Source organism: Sceloporus occidentalis, unplaced genomic scaffold (genome assembly GCF_023333645.1).
Source record: "Sceloporus occidentalis isolate IW3139 unplaced genomic scaffold, rSceOcc1.0.p SCAF_5, whole genome shotgun sequence".
In the NCBI taxonomy this organism is placed as follows: domain Eukaryota; kingdom Metazoa; phylum Chordata; class Lepidosauria; order Squamata; family Phrynosomatidae; genus Sceloporus; species Sceloporus occidentalis.
This window is the reverse complement of record NW_028316985.1, coordinates 187,152,028-187,177,536: the sequence shown is the minus strand read 5'-3', so window position 1 is coordinate 187,177,536 and position 25,509 is coordinate 187,152,028. Positions and strand designations below refer to the sequence as shown.

At 45.6% G+C, this 25,509-nt stretch overlaps 1 protein-coding gene across 2 annotated transcripts in view; it reads right to left on the bottom strand.

Annotated features, from left to right (window-relative positions):
* The window catches only part of DYSF (dysferlin), a 167,439-nt gene that overhangs the window by 66,882 nt on the left and 75,048 nt on the right, over window positions 1-25,509 (bottom strand). For both annotated transcript variants that reach the window (XM_089526456.1, XM_089526457.1), the window contains 8 exons: window positions 22,904-23,077; window positions 15,863-15,956; window positions 13,616-13,693; window positions 11,143-11,324; window positions 10,276-10,416; window positions 4,713-4,742; window positions 3,244-3,267; window positions 308-349 (listed from right to left, as the gene is read on the bottom strand). In XM_089526456.1, the coding sequence (XP_089382582.1) occupies window positions 308-349; window positions 3,244-3,267; window positions 4,713-4,742; window positions 10,276-10,416; window positions 11,143-11,324; window positions 13,616-13,693; window positions 15,863-15,956; window positions 22,904-23,077 (765 nt within the window). The remainder of the gene's footprint in view (window positions 1-307; window positions 350-3,243; window positions 3,268-4,712; window positions 4,743-10,275; window positions 10,417-11,142; window positions 11,325-13,615; window positions 13,694-15,862; window positions 15,957-22,903; window positions 23,078-25,509) is intronic.

The following is a 25,509-nucleotide window of genomic DNA, read 5'->3' as shown; positions in this document are numbered from 1 at the left end:
CATCAGGACTTCCACCCCACTGAATGAGGTCTCTAGCACAGCATCCAGCTCCCAAAAGAGATCTGTACCAGATACCTCCAGATGCTCATAACAGCAGACACAAAGAAGTAGCAATCTTCCCTGTCATTTGTCTCCAGTGACCTAGTGTCTTTGGACACCAAGATGTCCATCTTAGCACAGCTAAGAGTGATCAATATGCCCTAATCCTCCAGCACTCACGCTCTGAAACTCTTTGGCACATTTGCTCAGTCCCTGGGTGGTTGCCAAGCAGAGAGGGAAGGAGTGGGTGACCAAAACAAGAAGATACCCATTGGAGAAGCCCTTCGTAATAGAAGGCAGGTGTGCACAGCTGTGGAGGGCCAGTCCCGGCATAGACAAGAAGGATGGGAAGAGAAAGCAAGAGACAACATTACACACAAGTAACACATCTACACTTGCAATGTGGGAAGGCAGAGATGCCACACGCCCAACACATAACTCTGGACTGATGCATCGCGGTGGCAAGAACAGGCTCCATGGTTAGGCCATTGTGATCACTTGTGATGTCTACACAGGTGGGCCTGCTCCATGCAAAAAAAACAAAACAAAACCCTCCTAGCCTTGCTCTTAACAGTAAGGACTGAGAACCTGCATCAGAGACAAACCCACCAAACCTACTTTAATTACCAATGGCTGCTCTGGATGATGGAAGCATGTTCTGCTGGTGACTGGGGGGCAGCAGGATGTCATTTCCAGCCTCCTCCCACCAAAGACCTGCAATGCAAGGGCTTGCAATGGATGTCTTGTTTCTGCTTGCCACAGCCTCACTTGCTGGAAGGAGGGTGCTCGAAAGATCACTCTGCTGGACCCCAATTGCCAGCAAAACAAACCTCCTTGACTCATTGCAACTGCTGGCTGTTAAGGAAGGTTCGGGAGGGGGGCCCATTTGCAATGGTGGCAATAGTGCTCCAGTTATAAACATGAATATCAAACAGTTATGAATGTGTGAGCCTTGCTTATGCATCCATAACTGTTCAGCCAAGAATTTTTTGGTATGAAGAACACAATCATGGGCATCCAAAGCTCTCTCCACATGCATAACATTCATGACATTCATAAGGGTGATGGTGAGGTTCCAGAGGGTCCAGAGGGGAAGCATAGGCTGAGAAAGAGAGAACTGCAGAATGTAAAGGCAGAATACACATACACAAACACACAGAAGGTCCCAAGTTCAATTCCTGGCCTTTCCAAGTTTGGTGCAAAAAGGTCCCATCTTAAAACCCCAGAAAGCCCAGGCAGGCAATACTGAGCCAAGAAGGAGCTAAAGGCGAAATTGGCATCTGCACGGGTCAGAATATTCTGGGAGCAGGCCAATGTATTCTGCCCCAGAACTGCCCCAAGGTCCCCCTATTACCTGGGGACTCCTGTTGCAATGCTGGGCAGTTGTTCGCATGCGCATCCCGCTGTGCCGCCCACAGGTCACTCACTCTGAGGTTGGAAATGAGATGCCCAGCCTCGATCACTTAACTGGGCACTTTCTTCTGACCTCAGAGAAAGCCATTCTTGCCTGGCAGCACAGTGGGGCACCTTCTAAACAACCACCTCACATTGCAACAGGAAGATTTGGAGCAAAAAGTTAGTTTTTAAAAAGTGTATTAAGGATGTTATGTTTTGGGTTCGGTGCTGAACTGGTCAGATGTCGTCCAGACAGTCTGCACCAGAACCAAGCCCTGGGCCCTGCATCCTCTGGACTCATTGCAGTGGGAACAGGGCAGGACATTATATTTGGCCTGTGCAGATGGAGTCTATGTCTCTTTACAAGGCAGCGTTTGACTGTGACTTGCTTGAGGTTCAACTTAAGAAAGAGGCATAGAAAACACCGGCTCATCATAGACAAGCAGAACTACGAGAAAGCTACATCTATTTGAATGAGCCACCCAGAAAGTGTCACCTATCCATGTAACTGTTCATCAGGCAGGGATATTCCGTCTGAATTAGCTGCAACTAAACTGAGTTGATGACTGGAGCCCTGTTGGCATCTCACATACATGCGCTCAGCTCCCCAACCAGGATGGCTCAGAATTTTTGCCTGATGTCGAACCTCCACATTTAGTTCAAGTTCAAAGAGGCAAAGTTGTGCATGGTGCTTGGTTACACATTGCATGTGGATGCACACTGCGCATCACCATAGCCTGCTGCCTTGCAAACTGCATGTGCTGATGTGCATGTGCATTGGCTGCACTTGTGGTTTGCAATACCACAATTCACTAATGAGGCAGGACTGTTCAACTGCCACATCACTCAGTGTACATAAAGTTACCCTTCACTTCCTCGAGGTAAGATCTTGGCCCTAACTTGAATAAACTGTATGGTTCAATTCCTTAGCCATGTAGCTGCAGCCAACCTCATGTGCTCCCCTCCATTGATCTGAGGGAGGGGAGCACATGAGGGTCTGTTGGCATACATCATACTAATCATATTCTTTTTCCTCAAAATGATCTTCAGTACTGATTCCAAGCAACCAGTTCCTACAATCCCTGCTTCAGCTCTGGAAACCCATTGGGTAACCTTGAGTAAGCCAATAGCAAACCTCCACTGAAGAAATCTTGCCCTTTGAAATACCACATGGTGTAGTGTTTTGAGTGTTGGGACTAGGATTCTGAAAGAGCATCTATACTGTAGAAATAATGCAGTTTGGAACTTCCTTAAACGCTGTAGCTCCATCCTAGGGAATCCTGGGATTTGTAGTTTGACTTTAGCATTCTCTGCCATAGACGGCTAGTGCCGCACCAAACTACAAATGCCAGAATTCTGTGGAATGGAGTCATGGGAGTTAAACTGCATTATTTCTACAGTGTAGATGCACCTTGAGAGTTTGTACAACAACAGGATGTACCTTGAGAGACCAGAGTTCAGATTCCTGCTCAGCCACTGGGTGAGTTTGGGCAAGTCACACCCTCACAGCCTCACAAAAAGGCAGGGGCAAAGCTCTTCAAATTTAACCTCTTGCCAAGAAAGCCCTGGGAGAGGGTCGTGCCACCATGAAGGCACATCCCAACAACACTGACTGGCATGGAGCCCCTGAATCCCTGGTGTTGACTCACTAGTCAATTATTGGTTCAATGCTTCTATGTCAGTCGAACTAGTTAACAGGATTCCAGCCAAGACTTCAAAAGCATGCTTCTGTGGTGCCATGCATCACTCCTTAATTTTGACAAGGGCCATGCATCAAAGAGGGGGAAGGATAGCTTAGCAGGACCTCACCTCATCCAAAACAGACAGCTCCATCTGTGGCGTTTTCCCAGGTCAGGTTAAGGGAGATGCCAAGGAGAAGAGGAGGGAGGGGAGGGAAAACCATTAGAAAGATCACTGCATTTGCAAAACAAATTAAAACAGAAATCCTTAGCCTCCTAGATGTCTTTTTCGTGTCAGTTCCATTCACTTGCATCTCAGGGTGAACGAAAGGGTCTGAACTGTGAGTGGCAGTGTGGTCTAGTGCTTGGAGAGCATTAGGATGGGATATTCAGGTCCTCCATTGAGCCATGAAAATCTCTAGGGTCAAAGGCTTTCACGGCCGGCATCCATAGTTTTTTGTGGGTTTTTCAGGCTATGAAGCCATGTTCTGGAAGAGTTTATTCCTGACGTTTCGCCAGCAGCAATGGCTGGCATCTTCAGAGAATGCTGGCATAGAAGAGAGTTGGGTATATATATTGTTGGTTGAGAGGAAGTGATTTGCATGTTGATCTGTGTATTGTTCTGTGGTTGATGGCAAGGCCTTGGGATGGGAGGATCTGCAAAGAAGATTTGTGTCTGTTTTATTAGAGATCCACTGTTTGCTGGGGAATCCTCCTGACCCCGGGTGGTTTTCCATTTGCATTTGCTGGGTCTTGATTTTGGTGTTTTTCAGGACTGGGAGCCAAACTTGGCTCACTTTAAGGGTTTCTTCTTTTCCGTTGAAGTTGCCCAGTCTGCAGTCTCTCTCGTGTTCCTTGATTCGTGTTTGAATAAGCCTACACAGGGACCACCAAGTGCCCAATGGATCAGCCAGGATTACCAGCCGTAGCAGAACATGTTATAAACCATCCTATGCATAAAGTGCTGTTGGAAAACACTGAAATTCTGGACCATGCCAACCACTACCATGTCAGGATGCACAGGGAAGCCATTGAGATCTACAGACATCTGGACAACTTCAACAGGAAAAAAGAAGCCATTAAAGTCAACAAACTTTGGCTCCCAGTCCTGAAAAACACTAAAATCAAGAGCCAGCAAATGCAAATGAGAAGCCAGTCAGGGATTCCCAGCAGACGGCAGATCTCTATTTAAACAGACACAAATCCTCTTTGCATATCCTCCCACATGAAATGGCCTCTCCATTCAACAACAGAACAATGCACAGATTAACATGGAAATCGTTCCTCTCTACCAGGGTCATGCAGTGTGTGTGTGTGTGTGTGTGTGTGTGTGCATTAAAGAGGAATTAAATTATCACAATGTTAAAATAGATAGGTCTTAAAAGAATAAAATACATTTTAAAAAGATAAAACTGTATGTCGTGGGGGGAGGAAGTAGGGATGAGGAGAGCCAAGTTCACCTCCTTGAACTTAGCGATTGAATTATTCATTCTTGCCTACACGTCTCTAATTTGCACATCAAATCAAGTTTACACGTCTTTACATCCTTAAAAACCAATGGCACTTCTTGGGACCCTCAGCCAAGAAAAGTGTCCTTACCTCAAAGCCAGGGATGTGGTGGACGGCCGGCTGTGGGAAAAGAAGAAGAAACACGCCATTTAGTTTCTACCTTTGAAATGAGAAAACTCTGGAGGGCCAATTCTCCTGTGGCCGGAGAAGCAAGGCAGACCCATGGAAATGGAAATGTGAGGAGGCATTCTATGGGGCAAAGCTGGTCCCAGTTTCCCCAAGTCATTTCTGTCACAGACCCAAAGCAGATGCCACACAATACTTCCAATGCAGAGGTTTTGTTGTTGTTCTGTGCCTTCAAGTCACTTCTGATTGTGGCGTCCCTAAGGCGAACCTATCAGTGGGTCTCCATGGCTGAGCTGGGATTCAAACCCTGGTCTCCAGAGTTGTAGTCCTACACTCAAACCGCTGCACCATGCTGGCTCTCTAGACATGCCTTAAGGTCGCCATAAGTTGGAAATGATTTGAGGACACACAGCAGCAAAGAAGAAGAGCCCACCATCCTTCAAGGTAGTCCATTCCTCTAAAAGCCCAGGGTAGTTTTGCCTTAGGGTTGCCGTAAGTCGGAAATGACTTGAAGGCACGCAACAACAGCAAGGCATGTCTATCGCAGGGTTTTCTTGGCAAGGTTTCTTCAGAGAGGGGTTGCCTTTCCCTTCCTCTGAGGTTGAGAAAATGTGGTTTGTCTAAGGTCACCCTGCAAGTGCATGAATTCGAACTCTGGTCTCCAGAGTCACAGACAGACCACTCTCCTTCTTTAGAGGTTCTTTAAACAAATTGGCATCTCCCAGCTGTGTCTTACTGCATGGCTTTCTAAATAAAGTTTAATAATAATAATAATAATAATAATAATAATAATAATAATAATAATAATAATAATGGCAGGGCCTGGACTAGATGGCCCTTCTGGCCCCTTCCAGCTGTAAGGTTCTGTGATTCAGAGGCTGCATCTGCACTGCAGCAATGATGCAGTTTGACGCTGCTTTAACTGCCAGACTAAATAGTTAGTCTGTTTTTAACTTAACTACATTTTATGTGATTTTATATATAGTTGTTTTAATTGTTTGAATTTTATAATAATGTTATAGGTTTTTAATCTGTGAGCTGCCTTGGGTCCCTCCAGGGAGAAAGGCAGGCTATAAATGAAACAAGTAAATAAAATAATGAAATAAATGGTGCCATCCTATGGAATATTAATAATAATAATTAAGATAATAATACAATTTATTTCTGTCCCACCCCTCTGTGCAACGCAACCAGAGTGCCTTACAACATTCAAATATACATTCCAAACGTAACCCCCAATCCCACCCACCTCTTGAAATACAATAAAACCATTTACCATTAAAAACATACTTGCATTAATAACAACAATAAACAATAAACAGTGACTATAGTAAACTGCATAGTCACGGTGGAGGCCTGGAATTTGTGGTTTGTTGTGGCACCAGAGCTCTCTAACAGAGAAGGACGACTATCTCACAAAACTACAAATCCCAGGGCTCCAGACCACTGAGCTGCAGCCATTCAAGCAGTGTCAAACTGCATTATTTCTGCACTGCGGACGCAGCCTGAGATGCATCCCAGCGGAAATCAAAATTGGCCCAGTGGCCAAGCCTCTCCTTCTCCCTGCAAAGGCCCAGCATTGTTTTTGTCAACACAACGCCGGTGTCAACACAATGTCTCTCCTTTCTGTCACTGAGTCTATCTCTCTGCAGCACAGAACACTCCTTCCTTGCTTGATAGCAAGAGAGATACAGAGACCTTTGGCCGCTCGGTTCCTTGGCTCGGCTTAAGCTGCAGGAATGAAGATATTCTTCTTAATGGGAACAGACCTGGGAGCCGAAAGCACAGCCAGCCTCTCGACTCCCTTCTCCCCAAAGCTTTCCAACCAGAGAAGGAGGGAAAACCTATCAGGCCCCCCAAGGGTCATGTTTTCTTTGGAAAGAGATGGATCCTTGCTTCAGTTTTTGCATTCCAGTCACCCCTGAGCAAAGACGGCTGAAGGCGAAAGACGATCTGAATTGCAATCTGGGTCGAAGGGGAGACAAGGAATCAGGGGACAGCAACCTGCATCTGCATCTCAAAATGCGCCATCTGAACTCAAGGCCATGGGAGTCTGCCCTTCCAGAAAGAGGCTCAGAAGAAGAGCAGGGGAAAGGGAGCCTTCCCTGCAAAGAAGCAGTTTTTCTGCAAGGAGGACGAAGAGAAGCCCAGACCATTCAAAGTGGAGGTCCATGAACCTGTGCTGCAGACCCTCCAACGATTCCCAGTTGGGGAAGTCCAAGTTAATTCTCTGCCATTTCACCTTTTCAGCTTTTAAAAAAGTGTCCCGGTTTCTCTGTCTTCCTCCCACTTGCCTCCTTTTGACCAATTGCTGCAAGCTCACCCAAAAAGCTGCTTCAGTCGGGTCTATCATAGAATCATAGAATCCTAGAGTTGGAAGAGACCCCAAGAAGGGCCATCCAGTCCAACCCCCTTCTGCCATGCAGGAACTCTCAATCAAAGCATCCCTGACAGATGGTCATCCAGCCTCTGTTTAAAAACCTCTAAGGAAGGAGACTCCACTGCACTCCGAGGAAGGAGTGTGTCCCACTGTCAAACAGCCCTTACTCTCAAGACGTTCCTCTGAATGTTGAGCTGGAATCTCTTTTCCTGAAGCTTGCATCCATTCCTCCAGGTCCTATTCTCTGGAGCTACAGAAAACAAGCTTGCTCCCTCCTCAATATGTCATCCCTTTAAGTATTTAAACAGGGCTCTCATATCACTTCTTAATCTTCTCTTTTCCAGGCTAAACTTTGGTCCTCCAGATGATTTGGACTTCAGGTCCCAGAATTCCTGTTGGCCAACCTGGCTGGAGCTTCTGGGAGCTGAGGGCCAAAACATATGGAAGACCAAAGGTTAGAAACCACTGACTTAGGGTCTTATATGTTGAATATCCACATTTTTGACACTCCCATGGTATGATTTTCGACTTTCTACATCAGGAGTGTTCAACTATATGGGGCCAGGAACCAAATCCCCTCCACAGATCCCCCTTTCAGGCTATACACACACCACACCAAACCAAAAAAAAACTCCTGTATTCTTCACAGTCCCTCTCAAAATGGCAGCTGGAAGTGATGCCATGTTACTTTCTGCCCCATTTTGCGAGGGTCTCAAATAAAAACTGGTATTTGGGAATGGTGTGAAATTCCGGAGGCTGTGCATTTTGGTGTGTGTTTGGGGAGCTTTCTGCATGCTTTTCAAACATCATTCCAAAATCACTCATTTTTTTTTCCCTTATAAAATTGGGGTTACTGGACCTTGGGGGCCTGGAAAAGTGGAGTGTAGGGGCCACATCCACCCCAGATGGATTATCTGTATACAGACATAAATATTTCTCTTGTCTGTTGCTTTGAAGACCTGGAGACTGAGAAACAGGGGTAAAAGAACATCTAAACAATAAATAAAGGACTTTTAAAAAAGCCTCTCCACCGCGAAGCCAACTCTTGCTGCATAAACAAGAACATTCAATTAGGTGTGACTGGCTGGGGTTCAGAGACTCCATTCCCGGACTCCAGAGGAGATTGCGATAGCGGGGATTTGGGCAGAAGCAAGAGGAAAGGTTGGATCTGTTGACCTTCTCTCCCTCCTTTGAACTTCCCATGACCGCTGCCTTCTTGGAGACAACCATCTTCTTGGAGATACAAACAGGACCTGTCTGGGAAAGCCAAAACCACAAAGAGCCTGGTTGTGGCCCCTTAAAGGCAAGACCGGTTTCGTTGGGCCAAAACTTTTAGGGACAGCTGCCCATTTTGTCAGCTGCAGGAAACTAAGCCTCAGGAAGAACAATGAAGGGAGCTGTGGACCCTTATCTTGGAGAAGAGAAGATGGAGAGGTGACATGATAAGAGCCGTCTTTACATATCAGAAGGGATGTCATGGAGAAGGTACATGCCAGCTTGTTTTCCTGCTGTTCTAGAGACTGGAACATGAACCAATGGATCCAAATGACAAGAAAAGCAATGCCACCTAAACATTGGGAAGGACTTTCTTTGCTTTAAGTGCTGTTTGACAGTGGAACAAACAGCCTCGGAGGTTGGTGGACTCTCCATCTTTGGAGATCAGGTGGACCTCTTTCAGCAGTGCATTAGTTGTGCATTCCTGCCTGGAAGAGGGTTGAGAGACCAGAGTTCAGATTCCTGCTCAGCCACTGGGTGAGTTTGGTTGGACTACATGGCCCCTTGGGGTCCCTTCCAACTCTAGGATTCTATGATTTTGTGAAGATGGGCAATATGGAAGCTGATGCCACCCAAAATGTGTATCTGCCTCACCGTGAAATGCTAAGGAACTCTGACTCAACTTCATTTGACCTTTGACTGAGCTTGCAGAATTTACTTTTTTGGAGCACAACTCCCAGAACCCCCCAGCCAGCATTGCATTCTGGGAGTTGTACTCCAGAACATACATATTTCTATACTCTGGGTGCATCTATACTGTAGAAACAGTGCAGCTTGACAGCACTATAAGTGCCACAGTTCCATCCTATGGATTCCTGGGGTTTATAGTTTTGCAAGGTCTTTAACCTTCTCTGCCCAAGAGTGCTGATGCCTCACCAAACTACAAATCCCAGGAGTCCATAGGATGGCGCTATGCAATTAAAGTGGTGTCAAACTGCATTATTTCTACAGTGTAGACGCACTCTTAATCTCTACTCCCATTTTTGCTTCCAATGACTTTGGTTCTTCTGCTTTCTGTACCTGTAGCCACACATCCTGATTATATCCCTCCTGACACACTTGTATTAGATGATCTCCCTGCCACCAGACCAGGTGACATCAGCCACAGTGCTGCCATTGCCATTGATAGGGTTGCCTTAGGGTCGCCATACGTTAGAATCACAAAATCATAGAGTTGGAAGGGACTCAAGGGCCATCCAGTCCAACCCCCTTCTGCCATGCAGGAATTCTCAATCAAAGCACACACAGACACCCCAGATTTCCATCCGGTCTCTATTTAAAGACATCCAAAGAAGGAGCCTTACCACCCTCCGAGGGATCATCTTCCACTGCTGAACAGCTGGAAAGATTTGAATGCACACAACAAGAACACATAAGAACTTTCTAGGTCAAAACCAGCACTTTGAATTGTTTCAGAATAGCAGCCAGTGATGCCATTTCAGCAAGGGAGTTATATGCTGTCTATAACCAGCATGGCATAATGGTCTGAGCATCGGACTATGGCTCTGGAAACCAGTGTTCAGTTCCTGGCTTGGCCATGGAAACCCACTGGGTGACCTTGGGCAAACGACATGCTCTCAGCATCAGGGGATGGTAATGACAAACTTCCCCTGAACAAATCTTACCAAAAAAAAAAACCCTGGTTAGGTTCACCTTGAGGTTGCCATAAGTCGGAAATGACCTGATGGCACACAACAGCCACAACTGCATAACCACCTCCAGTCAGCAATCAGTATCCAACTTTCCTTTGGGTCTGCCAAACTTTCCAAAGAGCTTATCTTATAGCAGTGACGTTTATCTCCATTTTTGGAACCAAATAAAGTCCTGGGGAGGCCTGGAATGGCAACCAGTTCCAGCCCTTCCTTCACTCACCTTTTCACGCTGAATGAGCTCAAAGGCTGCAAGCAATTCCCCGGCACTGTGGTTGCCTCTGACCACTGGGTACCAGGCAAGCCTCGGCATCCGTTCCATACTCGGCTTGCAAATGCAACGTCCCAGGAATTCATCGGCACCCTGGGCAGAGAAAGAGAGAGAGAATGGAGTGGAGACTGTCTGTTATCCTTGCAGTCTTCCCTATAGACTTTCCACATTGATTCAATCTGCAGACATTTAGCACAGAATGTGGCTCTCAAAGCCACTCTCAAGGTGTGCATAAAACAGCCAAAAGCCAAGTCCAGTCCAGGTGCAACCTTTGTAGCCATCATGAAGGTACTTCAAATCATTTCCAACTTGTGGGTTTCATACACTTAAAAGTTACATACTTATTCCAACATATGAGTTTCATATACACCTTACTTTTCAAACCACCTTATTTTGGGGGTGGAGGGGTGGGCTGGTGAATGCTGTTGTTGTTTCTTTGAGGCCCAGAGACCCAAAAAATTGAGCTGAGATAATATATTGCCCACCCCAACCATACAATATGATGCTATGCCTCCATACAGTAAATACAAAACAAAGTCCACCAAAATAGTCTACAAAATGGAGACAAAGACTGCTGTTCCTTTTCAGGAGAGTTTGTGTGACTTGACCTAGAAGTACACATCTATATAGGATTTATTCCAGTTTCCCTGCCCTGCCTTTTCCCACAGAATCCTGTGAGGCACTGCTAAGGATCCTGGGAAGAAGAGGAAGGCAAGGGATAGGGATCACTCTAACTCCTAGCATCCCCTGGGGAACTGCCCATGGGGAGATTGCCAGCACAGTTCCCAAAGGGCCTCCCCACACTTCTCCCACACTTACGTAGGTGTCGTGGTCATAGATTTCAACCACAATGTTGGGTGGGGAGTCTGCTATGTTCTGAGGGTCCCCAAAGATCTCAATCTCATAGAAGATCAATGTCTGGTCCCAGATGGGGTTCAAGGTGTTCTTTGATACCACCGTCTTTTGGCTCTGGTGTAGGAAGGAGACGATGGCATAGGGATCTGCAAAGAAAGACAAGGAAAGACAAAGAAAGAGTGAGTTGTAGCCATTGCTATGTGCCTCCAAGGAAGGCAACCAGGGCAAGAAATGGACTCCAAGGAAGTGTGCCATTGCTTTTCTGAGAGAGTGTGACTTACTAACCCAATGGATTTCCATGGGGATTTGTATCCTGGTCTTCCAGAGTCCTAGCCCAACATTCAAACCATTACACCACATTGACTCTACCCTCTTGTTGACACCAACCTATGGCGACCCTCTCATAGGGCTTTCATGGCAAGAGATTTATTCAGAAAAGGTTTGGCACTATTGTCTTCCTTGAGGCTGAGAAAAGAGTGTGACTTGCCCAAGGTTACCCAGTGAGTTTCCACTGGCTGAATGGAGGTTTGAACCCTCATTTCTAGATCAAGGGAAGTAATAGCCCCACTCTATTCTGCTTTGGTCAAGCTTCACCTGGACTATTGTGTCCAGTTCCCAGCACCACAATTCATAGAATCATAGAATCATAGAGTTGGAAGAGACCACAAGGGCCATTGACAAGCTGGAGCATGTCCAGAGGAAGGAAACCAAAATGGTGGAAGGTCTGAAAACCAAAGGCCCTATGAAGGGCGGCTGAGGGAGCTGGCTATGTTTAGCTTGCAGAAGAAAAGGTAAAGAGGTGATATGATAGCCCTCTTTAAGTATTTGAAGGGATGTCATATTGAGGTGTTGAAATGGAGGCTGACCATCTGTTGGGAGAGCTTTGAATGTGTATTCCTGCATGACAGAATGGGGCTGGACTGGATAACCCTGGGGTCCCTTCCAATTCTATGGTTCTATGAAAGGAGGAGGAAGAGGAGGAAGAGGCAGACAGTCCAGCCACCTTGCTCCCCATATCGCTTTGCAGCATGGAGACTTCTCCTCCCCTCGCTGCACCCCATCTGCCTTTTTGGCACTCCCAGCCGGCCGCATCGATCTTTAATGAACCAGACCGCCTTGTGATACTATCAGCTCCAACAGGGAGAACTCCTGCTAGGAGGAACATGTCTTTTCTTTGTGGTCGGTTGTTGCTTTTCCCAGTCAAAGGAGGAGTGCCGAATGCGCAAGCAATAAACAGGATTTTTTACAAACCCTTTTAAAAAGGCCCTTTTGTCTCAACTTTATATCCACACCAGGTCTTGTTTTTATAACCACGCAAAGGGCCTCCTTCAAGCCCTCCTTTATGCTTTGTTCGACCGATGACAAATCACAATGCCACATTATGTCCGCCTGTTCTATGTGTTGTCATTGGCCACTGTCCACCCGAGGAAAGCAACTCCCGTTTGGCCGAGCCAATCGGGGAGGATGAGATCACGCTTCTCGGAGGGCGTTTGGATTCAAGGCAACGGATGCACACACGGCCGTGAGAATAAAGAAGAGAGGGCAGATTGTTGTGGATGAGAGAACAGATCTCACTGGATACAGAGATGGTGGGGGATCCATCCCTTGGTCCTCTTTCAAAAGCATGGGTGAGATGGCTCTCTGGTTCAGCCACCCCAAGATGAACTCAAGGAATGAGCTGTGAGTGCATCTAAGGTAGCGCACACATGTTAGGCCTGAGAAAACAAATCATAACACAAGACTGGTTTTATCCTTCGTTGTTAACTGATCTCAAGTCAACTTCAACCAATGTTGACCCTAAGAATGAGAGACCTGTAGGTCACCCTGTCCTCAAACGCCCTCCTCAGCTCCTCCAGTTTCATGGTCATGGTTTCTTTGATGGAGTCCATCCACTTTTGATGGAGTCCATGTGGTCTTCCTCGTTTACTATTGCCTTCCATTTAAACAAGCACTATAGACTTTTCCAGTGAGTCCTTTCTTCTCATGACGTGCCTAAACTATGACAACCTCGGTTTAGTCACCCGAAATGCACAATATGCTTGTTGCAAGCTTTCAGAGCTCCATGGACATCTTCATCAGTGGTGTTAGACTGCATTATTTCAACGGTATAAATACACACACACACACACACACATACACACTTTGGCATTTCCCAAAAAGCAGTTCTGCGCTGCATACCCCTGCCCACATTTTGCAGATGGAAATGAGGCAAGGAAACACAGAGATAACCAGAGCACTTCTGTTTTGCTCAACTGCTTCCTTGGCTTTCTTTGGCCAAATCTGCTCAATGCTGACATGATTTTGGAAAGAAGCAACAATAACACCCTTTTACCCCTAGTCTGGAGCCAAACATTACTAGTATCACACCCTGAGTAACCTGCACATCAAAGTACTCTGAGGAATATCTAAGATCCCACGGCAGCAACACAGGGCTTACCTGAAAAGCTGTCTTTATCCATGGCGATCAGATCCCTTGCTTGGTAGATGTAGCAGCGCAGGTGGTACCTGTTTCCATCTTCCGTGGATGAAAGAGGAAGAAATGAACAATGACAACAAGCGAGCAATTGAAGAATAAGAAGGGTCTAAGAAACGCCATTGGCAAAGGATGATGGGAGGTGCAGTCCAACCATGATTTTAACAATTTGCTTTGAGAAAATCTTCAAAAATATTTTGAGACTTTTCACAATTCAGGACATTTTTTGTGGGAAACAGCATTTTATATGCAGTGAACAGCATTTTCTGAAGAGAAAATCATATTTCTGTTCAGAAGAGAAGTATCTTCCCTACAGAAAATTTGGTTTCCTGCACAGAAAATGCTGCAGTTGGAGACATAGTCTGCATAAAATTCAGACATATTAACAATATTTTCAGCAGACAAAAGGGTGATTGCTGGAGAGAAAATGCTGTTTTCTGTGCAAAAAAATGTGCACGTTTTGCACAGAAGAAATCCTTAACTATGAAGACTCTCATCATTCCGGGTCTGTCCTCATCAAGCCTTCCCTACATTCAAGAAACATGTTCTTTGACCATTTTAAAACTCTATTTTGATATGCTTTCCATCCCAGTCTGGAAGACACAGTTTGGGGAAGGTTGACCACCTTCTGAGGGCATCTATTCCTCTGTAAAACAACTCTGCCTCTTAGTAGGTTCTTCCTGAGATTTAGCTGGAATCTCCTTTCTTCATATTTGAAATCACTGGATCTAGTGGAGCGCTAAGGCACACAAGGACAACAAAGTCCACTCCAGTTTTAAGGCAGGGTTTAAAGGAAATTTCCAAAATTCTGAACCGCATCTCTGCAAATCATTTCAGCACTTTGGATAGTTCTGCTAATGGCTGCCTGGGCACAGAATTCTAGAATCATTGAATCCAAGGGTTTGGAGGGCCCCCAAGGGCCATCCAGTCCAACCCCATTTTGCCATGCAGGAAGACACAATCCAAGCCCTCCTTGGGGCAGAGGGCCATCCAGCCTCTCTTTAAAAACCTCCAAAGAAAGAGACTCCATCACCCTCCAAGAGAGCATCTTCCAACGTCCAACAACTCTCACTATCAGGAAGTTCTTCCTAATGTTGAGGTGGAATCTCTTTTCCTGTACTTTTCACTGCTCCGTGTTCTAGTCCCCGGAGCAGCAGAAAACAAGCTTACTCCATCGTCCATATGACATCCCTTCAAATGTTTAAACAAGGCTAGCATGTCACATTGGTTTGGATTGGATCCGACCCCATAGAACAGCAGAAAGCACGACCACTCCATTTTACCTCTGAAAGCCCATTGGATATCTGAACACGGCTCAGATATTTGAAGATCATCTTTCAGATCAAACACACTCAAGTGAACTATTCCTCACTTGGTCAGACCTCTCCTGGTCAGATCCATAGACCTCATTCTCACTACCTTTTAAACCGGATCACAGATCAGTTTGAACTGGTTTAAATTACCATGGGTCACACTTGAACAGAATTGCTGAAGTGATTCGGAGAGGGGGGGGCTTTGGCCAGCTGGAGCACATCCATTTTGAATAGATTCATTCGTCAATGTGAACCACAAGTGGGTTATTTTATTTTATCTTGCAGCAAGAAAATGTGATTGGGGCAAATGTAGTGTGGACCATACTCCGCTGCCGAACCAATCCATCGATTCAGATCATAAAGCAATTTGTTTGTAAGTGCGAATGCAGCCATAGATTCAAGCAACAGAAAAAGAGATTCCATCCAAACATTAGGAAGAACTTCTTGAGCTCTGTGTATTCTTCCACATTGATTCCTTTTGCCCTCTTGTTAATTGGCTATGTGCCAGACATGCCCCACTTTTCAGCTGTAAACTGTCAGAGGGGATTGGGAAGTCATTTAATAATTGCCTTATATTCAGATACCTATACAGTCAGATATAGAAGGGCGGCAGTACATCTGTGTGGCGGTTTGAAGGCTTCCTAACTAATGCAAAAGTCTGCAGCCATTGCAATCTTAGGGCTAGAGTGATTGAATCATTTTTGCCAAGGGCAGGCATACCTTCTTTCCAGCACTCTTGATGCCTGCCCACAATCACTTAGTGAATGCTTAGTTCATTGAGAAGCAGTATAGAAATGTCCTTGTTATTGCTATTGCTATCACAGCTACCTCCCATCATTCTTGCAAGGCAAAACAAAAGATTAGGTTCAATTTTTTAAAAGCCCACGGGGTCACTTACAGTCAAATATGCAGGAAATGGTGGGCCGGTTCACACCGAAGTTGAGTGTCGACACTGACTTGCCATCGTCACTCTTGTCATCTGTGATGCCACCCTGAGAGAGAAGGCAAAAGGCAGCCATCTTAAGAGCTTTGTTGGCAGAAGGAAGGAGTAGAGGGTCATCCCTCCAAGCCTCTGCTTTTTGTCCTTTGCAAGCTGAGGGATGCAGTGGCTCAGTGGTTTAGATGCCAGTTCTGACAATCAGAAGATCGAAAGGTTGGCAGTTCGAGTCCTGAGTGCCGCATGATGGGGTGAGGTCCCATCACTAGTCCCAGCTTCTGCCAACCTAGCAGTTTGAAAGCATGCAAATGCAAGTAGATGAATAGGTACTGCTTCTAAGTGGGAAGGTAGAGTCATGCTGGCCATATGGCCACCGGAGTAGTCCTCAGATAACGCTGGCTCTTCGGCTTAGTAACAGAGATGAGCACCGCACCCTGCAATCAGTTACATCTAGACATTCATGTCAAGAGACTACCTTTACCTTTACCTAAGCTGAAGAGACACCAAGAGCCCTATGTACATATATACATATACATATACATATACATATATATATATATATATATATCCAGTGGCATGACTAGGCGTCAACCGATGTGGTAACTCATGGTGTCACAACCACACTCCCATTGATCTCCTCCCTTACCACAATACACAGGATCCTTAGTAACGTTTTTTGTAGTAATATTACTTGTAAATTGTAATTCCCATATGTGTATGGTAATAGTTGTGAAATAAAACAACCAGTCAGCCCTCCTGGTCCACAGATTCTGCATCCGCAGATTCAACCATCCATGGCTTGAAAATACTCACAAACAAACAATTCCAAAAAGCAAACCTTGATTTTGCCATTTTATAAAAGTGACACCATTTTACTACACTATTATATATATAACGGGACTTGAGCATCCATAGGTTTTGGTATCTATAAGAAGGTCTTGGAACAAGGCCTCAGCAAATTCCAAGGGCCCACTGTAGGAGACGAATCTTAAAGCCGTATTTGTTTTAACCTTTGTAAGCCACTTTTGAGTCCCAGACTCAAGTAAGGAAGGCAGAGGCCAGTTGACCACTCCAGACACTGGGGACACTGGTTTCTAGAGAGCTGAGGTTGCTGGGAAGGACTGGGCCTCTCCATCCCGCTGGGACTCTGATCATCAAACTCAGTGGACCTTTCCCTGAGCCAGTTATGAATGGAGCCCACCCGCTTGCTCAATGTATTAGCTGTTAAACATATTTCACTAAGAACCTTGGCCAATAAAATTAATGGAGTATAACTTCTGTTAATGGCACAGCCAACACTGTGAAACCCAGCTAGAAAAAGAACTCAAGGGAGTCCTTCTCTTGCACACAAACGCTCTTCCCAGACGGAGAAGCCTCTGTGCTTTTAGGGGCTTTTATCACCTCCTAATTGTGGCAATTGGGGTGAAATATTTGGTGGCAGGGAACAGGGGCTGAACGAGGAGATCACACTTCCTAGGTTAACACAGATCCCCATCAGTCAGTATTTTCAATTATCCAATGTCAGGCAATGGGTTGAAAATAGCACCGGATGGGATTTCCAGAGACGTGGGTCCCACCTGGGCCGACCGAATTTGCCAGGAGCTCAGGTGGTCCGGCTCACTCTACAGAAAAGCAGCACATCAGGAATAGCCATCACCATGATATTGGTAGCGAAGGGGAGAAGAGTGCCAGGCTTTGCTTTCCCATCCATTTTGGACAATTAGATCATGGACAATTTTCAAAGCTATTTCCCTTCTCTGTCATCCTTCCTCTCCTTGCATCCTAGTCAATGAATAGCCATGAAAGAACTAGATAAGAAGATAAAGGGTAAAGATATACAACTGAGCACTAAAGCTAGATCATCCAAGCCATTGTATTCCCCATGGCCATGTATGAGAGCTGGACAGTGAAGGATGAGTGAGGATGCAAGAGCTGCAGAGTGAACAAAATGGAGAAAGGAACTGAACTCATTGGAGATGTGATGCTAGAGAAGAGTGCTGAGGATCCCGCGGACAGCAAAAAGCACCAATAAATGGGTCCTGGAGCAGGTCAAGCCAGAACTTTCCCTGGAAGCCAAGATGGTTAAACTGAGGCTGACATACTTTGGTCACATCATGAGAAGACATGATTCCATAGAAAAGACAAGGGTGCAAGGAAAGGTGGAGGGAAGTAGAAAGAGAGGAAGGCTGCATGCCAGATGGATGATGGACTCCATCAAGGAGACCTTGGGCCTGGTACAGAATATGGGAACTTGGAGATGTCTCATCTATACGGTCATAGAATCATAGAGTTGGAAGATACCAGAAGGGGCATCCAGTCCAACCCCCTGCCATGCAGGAACTCTAAATCAAAGCATCCCCGACAGATGGCTTGCTCCCTCCTCAATGTGACATCCCTTCAAATACTTAAACACAGCTATTATCATATCACCTCTTAACCTTCTCTTCTCCAGGCTAAACATCCCCAGCCCCCTAAGTCTTTCCTCATAAGACATGGTTTCCAGACCCTTCACCATTTTAGTTGTCCTCCTTTGGAAACACTCCAGTTTCTCCACATCCTTTTTGAATCATGGAGCCCAGAACTGGACACAATATTCCAGGTGAGGGCTGACCAAAGCAGAATAGAGTAGCACTATTACTTCCCTTGATCTACACTTCTATTGATGCAGCCTAAAATCGTATTCGCCTTTTTAGCTGCCGCATCACACTGTTGACTCATGTTCAACTTGTGGTCTACTTGGACTCCTTGGACTTGTGGTCTACTTGGACATGCTAGATCAGTGGACTCTATTAAGGGAGACCTTGGACCTAAGCAGAGTGGTAGAGAATATGGGAATTTGGAGATGTCTCATCTATACGGTCGCCATAAGTTGAGGTCAACTCAAGTGTCAGTAACAACAACAACAACAACTTGTGGATTTGATACCATCAGAGAACATTCTGGAGAATGGCTTAGAGGGCTAAAAGGATTTCAGAGGGTTGCTCACCTGATGGTGGCATTTCCCTGTAAGTGATCCCATGAAAACCTTACCTACAGCTGTCAGACAAATCCTCTACACAAGGATTACAATTCCTAGTAGAGCCGAGGGAGGGAGGGAGGGGAACGACAAGGCCATGAAGTTCAGCTAGACTTCTCTTTTATTTCCCTGTTCTTCAGCGCGTGCCATGGGGCTTTTCTCTGAGCATGTCGTTGCGCTTCCACGGCGGGGAAACTTGGCAACTCCTCGAGGTGAGTAAGAATATACAAAAACGTATTTTTTAAAAGGAGGGGGGGGTTGGAAGAAAAAACAAACCACATGACTAAATTTTATATATTAACTTGTTTAAAACCGAGTCCAAATGTCAGAAAAAGAAGGAAAGGACAAAATGTAACATAAAGAAGGAAAATCCAGAGGAGGGGAAGGCGAGGGGGGCGAGCGGAGAGGAGGGGGAACATATAATAGTGTCTTTGTGCCGGAGCCCTTTGGTTCCCATTAGCTCCTTGAAAAGCCAGGAGATTATGAAATCCAATGTCTTAAGAAAGCCAGCATATTAGTTAAGAAAATAAATGTGGGAATGGGGCAAGGAAGGGGGGGACCGTGTGGGACGGGGAAGGGGGGCTGGAGGCTGACAGCCATCCTTTCAGACGGCCTTTCTAAGAGCAGCCTTGACTTTCAACAAGCCTTTAGGATGGCTAGGAAAACATTGCAGGGGGATCGTGGCCCTGACTTCCCTCGGAATGAAGTCATCTGAACTGGGAATGACTTCAAAACGCCAAAGCTTTGGGCCTTAAACTTCTCTGGACGGTGGGCAGCCCCACAAGAGACCCCACAGGACACAGACTGGTGTGGTCCTGGCCGTTTTGAAGGACAGCTGCCCACAAAGATGGTAGTCCATGCGCTAGTAACCTACAAGTTGGTCTTCTGCAATGCGCTCTAGAATCATAGGCCCACACCAGAAAGCGGGTCTGCGGCAGCCTCGGGCCAATTTTAGGGTTCCGGAGCACACAGCATCCGCACGATCCATCTTTACGTGGCGCTGTCCATATGTGGTTCACGTACATTACGCAAGCTTGGTGCTACGTCCACACCTCCGGGCACCGCGCTTGTATCATGGGTGCAGCACAGTGCGCTAATGTCACACTGATGATGGCATCCCCATGCACCAAAAGGACCTGGTTTTTCCAGGTTCTTTTTGGTCCAGAGGGACGCTGCACAGTTTGGCTGCTGCAGCATCCCTCCGGAGGGAAACTCTCAATCAAAGCATCCCTGACAGATGGCCATCCAGCTTCTGCTTAAAGACCTCCAAGGAATGACACTCCATGATACTCCAAGGCACCATCTTCTACTGTTGAACAGCTCTTACTGTCACGAGATTCCTGCTAATGTTTAGGTGGAATCTCTTTTCCTGTAGTTTGCATCCATTGTTGTGGGTCCTATTCTCTGGAGCAGCAGAAAACAAGCTTGCTCCATTCTCAATAGGACATCCCTTCAAATACCTAAGCAGGGCTATCATGTCACCTCTTAACCATCTCTTCTCCAGGCTAAACATACCCAGCTCCCTGTACATTGGGCTACATCTGTACCAGGTTTGCGAACTTTCGTTAGTTCAAAACATGGCAGCCAGATTGATCACTGGGACATCCCAGAACATTGCACCAATATTAGAATCACTCCATTGGCTGCCAATTAGTTTCCAGGCAAAGTATAAAGTGTTGGTGATCACTATATATACTCACGTATAAGTCTAGAAATTTAGATCAAAAAATTGAGCCCAAAAACCTGAGTCAACTTATCCCTGGGTCAATGTAAGTACTTTACCTTATTTAAAAGAAGGAACCATTCCCTGGTGAAAAGCATAATCTGTCCTGGAAGCACTGATCCAGGAAAGTGTCAAGTGTAAAGACATAACTCTCAACACTAAAGTGAGGATCGTCCCAGCCACTTTATTCCTCATTACTATGTATGCATGCGAGAACTTGAAAGTGAAGAAAGCAGATAGGAAGAGAATGAACTCATTTGAGAAGTGGTGTTAGAGAAGAGTGCTGAGGATACTGCAGATGGCCAAAAGGACAAACAAATAGGTCCCTGAACAGATCAAACTGTTCTGGAAGCCAAGATGATCAAACTGAGGCTGTTGTACAGTTGGCATGAATCATCATGAGAAGGCATGAATCATTGGAAAAAACAATAATGCTAGGATAGATGGAGGGAATTAGAAAGAGAGGAAGACCACACACCAGATGGATGGACACTATTAAGGCGGTAACGGGTTTGAATTTGCAAGACCTGAGCAGAGCACTGGAGGTCAGGGGGTCTTGGAGATGTCTCATCCATTGGGTCACCATGAGTCAATGTTGGCTTGAGGGCACTCAACAATAACAACATCTATCTGGGACTAAGAACAGGATTCCAGTCATGCCCAGAGAAGGGCAACCAAGATGGTTAAAGGTCTGGAAGCCAAGCCCTATAAGAAACAGCTTAGCAGTGATTCCCAAACTCTGGTCTTCCAGATGTTTGGGACTTCAGCTCCCAGAAGCCTCAGCCATCTTGGCCAATGGTCTGGGATTCTGGGAGCTGCGGTCCAAAACACCTGGAAGGCCAGAGTTTGGGGAAAACCTGTAGGATGTTGAGCATGTTTGGGTCAGAGAAGCCCATGAGGTTACATGGTACAGCCATTGTCAGATATTTACAGATGTGTCAAGCAGAATAGTGATTCTCAAGATCTGGTCCTCTGGAAACTACATCATAAATGTAATACTGGAGGAAAGTTCTTCCGATACATGACCTGCCAAAAAGAGAAGTGAACTCTGTGGAAGCCACGATGACTCAATGGAGGCTGTTGTATTTTGGACATACATGATAAGAGACTCCTTGGAAAAGAAGTCAATGCTGGGAAACATGGAAGGAAGCAGGAAAAGAAGACAGTCACACAAAAAATGGATTGATTTGGTCAAGGAAGGCCCAAATGCTGCCCTAATGACCAGCGGTGCAACTACACAGTAGAAAGAATGCAGTTTGACACCAATTGAACTTTTGTAAAACTACCAATCCCAGGATTTCACAGGATGAAGCTAAAGTGGTGTCAAACTGAATTATTTCTACAGTGTAAATGCACTCCAAGAGGGCTCTTAGATGTCTGTCATTTTGAGGGTCGCCATAAGTCAAAGTCAACTTGATGTCAGACAGTGACAACAGCTCTGCAGCTACTAACAAACTGTTTTCTGTTCAAAGCAATGCTTAGGAAACATTATTCATTCCAACTGCAGCTCCGACGTATTCTTTTCAAAAGCGTCCGCAAAGATGTGTGCAGATGTGTGTGTCTCCCTTCAATGCAAATACAGCTGTCTCAGGTGTGGCTATGGAGGGGCATTGCCCCCAGAAATAAGATCTCTAGCCCCCTAAAATGATATTTGCCTTTAGGCTCCAAATTTCTATCATGGCAGATAGTGAGACAGTGAAAATCACTCACTCATAGAACTATCCTATTTGCTGTGCTTGCATTCCCTGCGTCACTTTCCCTTTTCACCTTTTTCCTTGAGTGTTTATTTCTAAACACTCAACTAAAGTTGTTGTTGTTGTTGTTGTTGTTGTGTGCCTTCAGGTCACTATCAACTTATGGTGACCCTAAGGAGAACCTATCACTGCGTTTTCTTGGCCAGATTTGTTCCAAGAGCAGTTGCCTTTGTCTTCCGCTGGGGCCAAGAGAGTGGGACTTGCCCAAGGCAACTCAATGGGTTTCCAGGGCTGGGCAAGGATTCAAACCTTGGTCTCCTGCGCTGTAGTCCAGCATTTAAACCACTATACCAGGCTGGCTCTCAACTGATGTTTTAACTTCCTGCAAAGCTGGAAATTTGGAGACTGAAGGAAAAATCTACTAGAGGGGGCAGAATTATTTGGGGTTGGCAATGTCCTCATTTTGAGAAGCCCCATAGCTACAGCCCCAAATGCTGTCCCTTAGGGTTGTAAGGTCAGGACCCTGACGGATAGCTGCAAGGGAAGGAGAGAAGAGATGGGGCACCCACCAGGGCTCCTTCCAAGGCAAACACAGCCGCTGCTCCAGTCTGTTCAAGGGGCTCCATCCGGCGACGCCATCGCCTCCGGCGGAAGGAATCCGTCTTGCGGTATTTCAGGTGGAACTTCCAGCCAAAAAGAGAGGCATACTCCCATCCTTCTCCTTCCAGCTCCTCCTGCTTGTACTGCAGGGAAGGAAAGAGAGGGTTTTCAGTGCCGGCATCCAACAAGGAGAAGAAGCATAGAATCATAGACTCATGGAAGAGACCCCAAGGGCCACCCAGTACAACCTTGTTCTGCCATGAAGGAACTCACAATAAAAACACCCCCAAAAGATGGCCATCCAGCCTCTGCTTAAAGACTTCCAAAGATGGAGACGCCACCATAATCTCCAAAGGAGTGTGTTCCACTGTCAAACAGCGCTTACTGTCAAGAAGCTCCTCCTAAAGGTGAGCTGGAATCTCTTTTCTTGCAGCTTGCATCCATTGTTCATTGTCCTATTCTCTGGAGCAGCAGAAAACAAGCTTCTCCATCTTCAATGTGACACCCCTTCAAATACTTAAAGAGGGCTACCATATCACCCCCTAACCGTTTCTTCTCAAGGCTAAACATACCCATCTCCCTAATTCATTCCTCATAAGGCATCGTTTCCAGGCCCTTCACCGATTTGGTGGCCTTCCTTTGGATGCTCCAGTTTCTCAACATCCTTTTTGAATTGTTTTGCCCAGAACTGGACACTGTCTTATTCCAGGTGAGGCCTGACCAAAGCAGAAGAGAGGGGCACTATACAAACAAACAAACAAAAACCCAGCTTAGTTTATATACGGCTTCATACTGAACTAACAATGTCTAAGCGGTTTACAACTGTAAGCTAATTGTCCCCAACAATCTGGGCACTCATTTTCGCGACCTCTTCAGAAGGATGCAAACCTGAGTCAAGCTTGAGCCCTTTCGCTGGTACTGAACTCGCAACCTTATGGTTTTGAGTGAGTGACTGCAGTAAAGGCATTTAACCACTGCACCACCAGGGCTCCTGGTGACTTCCCTTGATCTAGACACTATACTTCTATTGATGCAGCCTAGAACTGCATTGGCCTTTTTAGCTGCTGCATCACACTGCTGACTCATGTTCACCTTGTGGTCTACTTGGACTCCTAGATCCCTTTCACACGTATAAGTCTCTCGTTTAGACAGGTGTCCCTCATCCTATATATATGCATTTCATTTTTTGCCCTAAGTGCAGTACCTTACATTTCTCTGTGTTGAATTTCATTTTGTTAGCTTTGGCCCAGCTTTCTAGTCTATTCAGGTCATTTTGAATTTTGATCCTGTCCTCTGGAGTATTAGCTGCTCCTCCTAATTTGGTGTCATCTGCAATTGGCTTACATTTGTAAACCACTTAGGAATGCTTTGTGCGGTATGAAGCGGTATATAAACAACACTACTATTGCTATTGCTAAAGTGGGGTGCCATAGCAGTTGTCAGAAAATAGATAAACCTGAAGGGCAAAATCCTGCTGCTGTGCTGCTTATATTAGCCATTTTGTCCAACTATGTGGATCCATGTGCAATGCACAGTGCAGATCAGCTGTTTGAGACTGCAGAAGCAGAGTTGCTTATGTGATGCGCATGGATGTGCATGGATGTACATGGTGCACAGATGTGCATGAGTGTGCAGTGTGCACTGAACATGGATCCACATGCATATTGGTGTCACATTCAGCATCTTGGCTCAGTTGTGCAAAACACCATTCAGTGCAAGAGCAGCATAGCACAACCAATGCATAGCTCCACCAGCAAGGATTAGTGTAGGATCTCTCAGCCTCAGTCTCCCCTTCTGGACAATCCTCCATCCAGCCCCAAAGCACCAGCCCCCTTTGCTGCTGAGCTCTTTCTCTTTAAATATTTGGGAAGAAAATGTATACTCTGCCAGGAAGTTTCCCAGGCAAAACTCATGGTCCAAGGTCGCCACCTAGAGCCCAGACGAGGCATTGCTGGTCAAACTTGAGCATCAGGTTCTTCTTCACAGTACAACAGCATCCAAAATCCACTAAACAGTCATGCCTTCATTGGAACAACCGAAATACACAAACTACATGTTGTGCATTTCGGTTGGCCCCATAAAAGTATAGGTGTTTTGTGGATTTGGGATGCTATTTTTAAAAGTGTTTTAAGCATTATTACCTTTTTAAAGGTATTTTATTCTTTTACCATGTAATAATTTAATTCTATTTTTATGTACCATTTTTGTACATTGTGTGTGTGTGTGATATATATATATATATATATATATATATAGAGAGAGAGAGAGAGAGAGAGAGAGAGAGAGAGAGAGAGAGCTGCCCTGAGTGTCCCAGTTTTGAGGAAAGGGCAAGATATAAATATAAATAAATATAAATGAAGAAGCCAGTGGAGAAGCTTCAAACAGTTGCAACATATATATTGTGCATTTTGGTCGGCCAAGAAAGGTATCCCTGTTCGGGGGGGGGTTGACTGGATTTGCTATATGGCCAAAACAACTACTCCTGGACCCTTTCCCCTCATTATTCTATCTAGTTAAATGACTTCTCCTTTTATTTTAACCCCTTTACTTGCCTATTTCCAGTTGGTCCTCCACT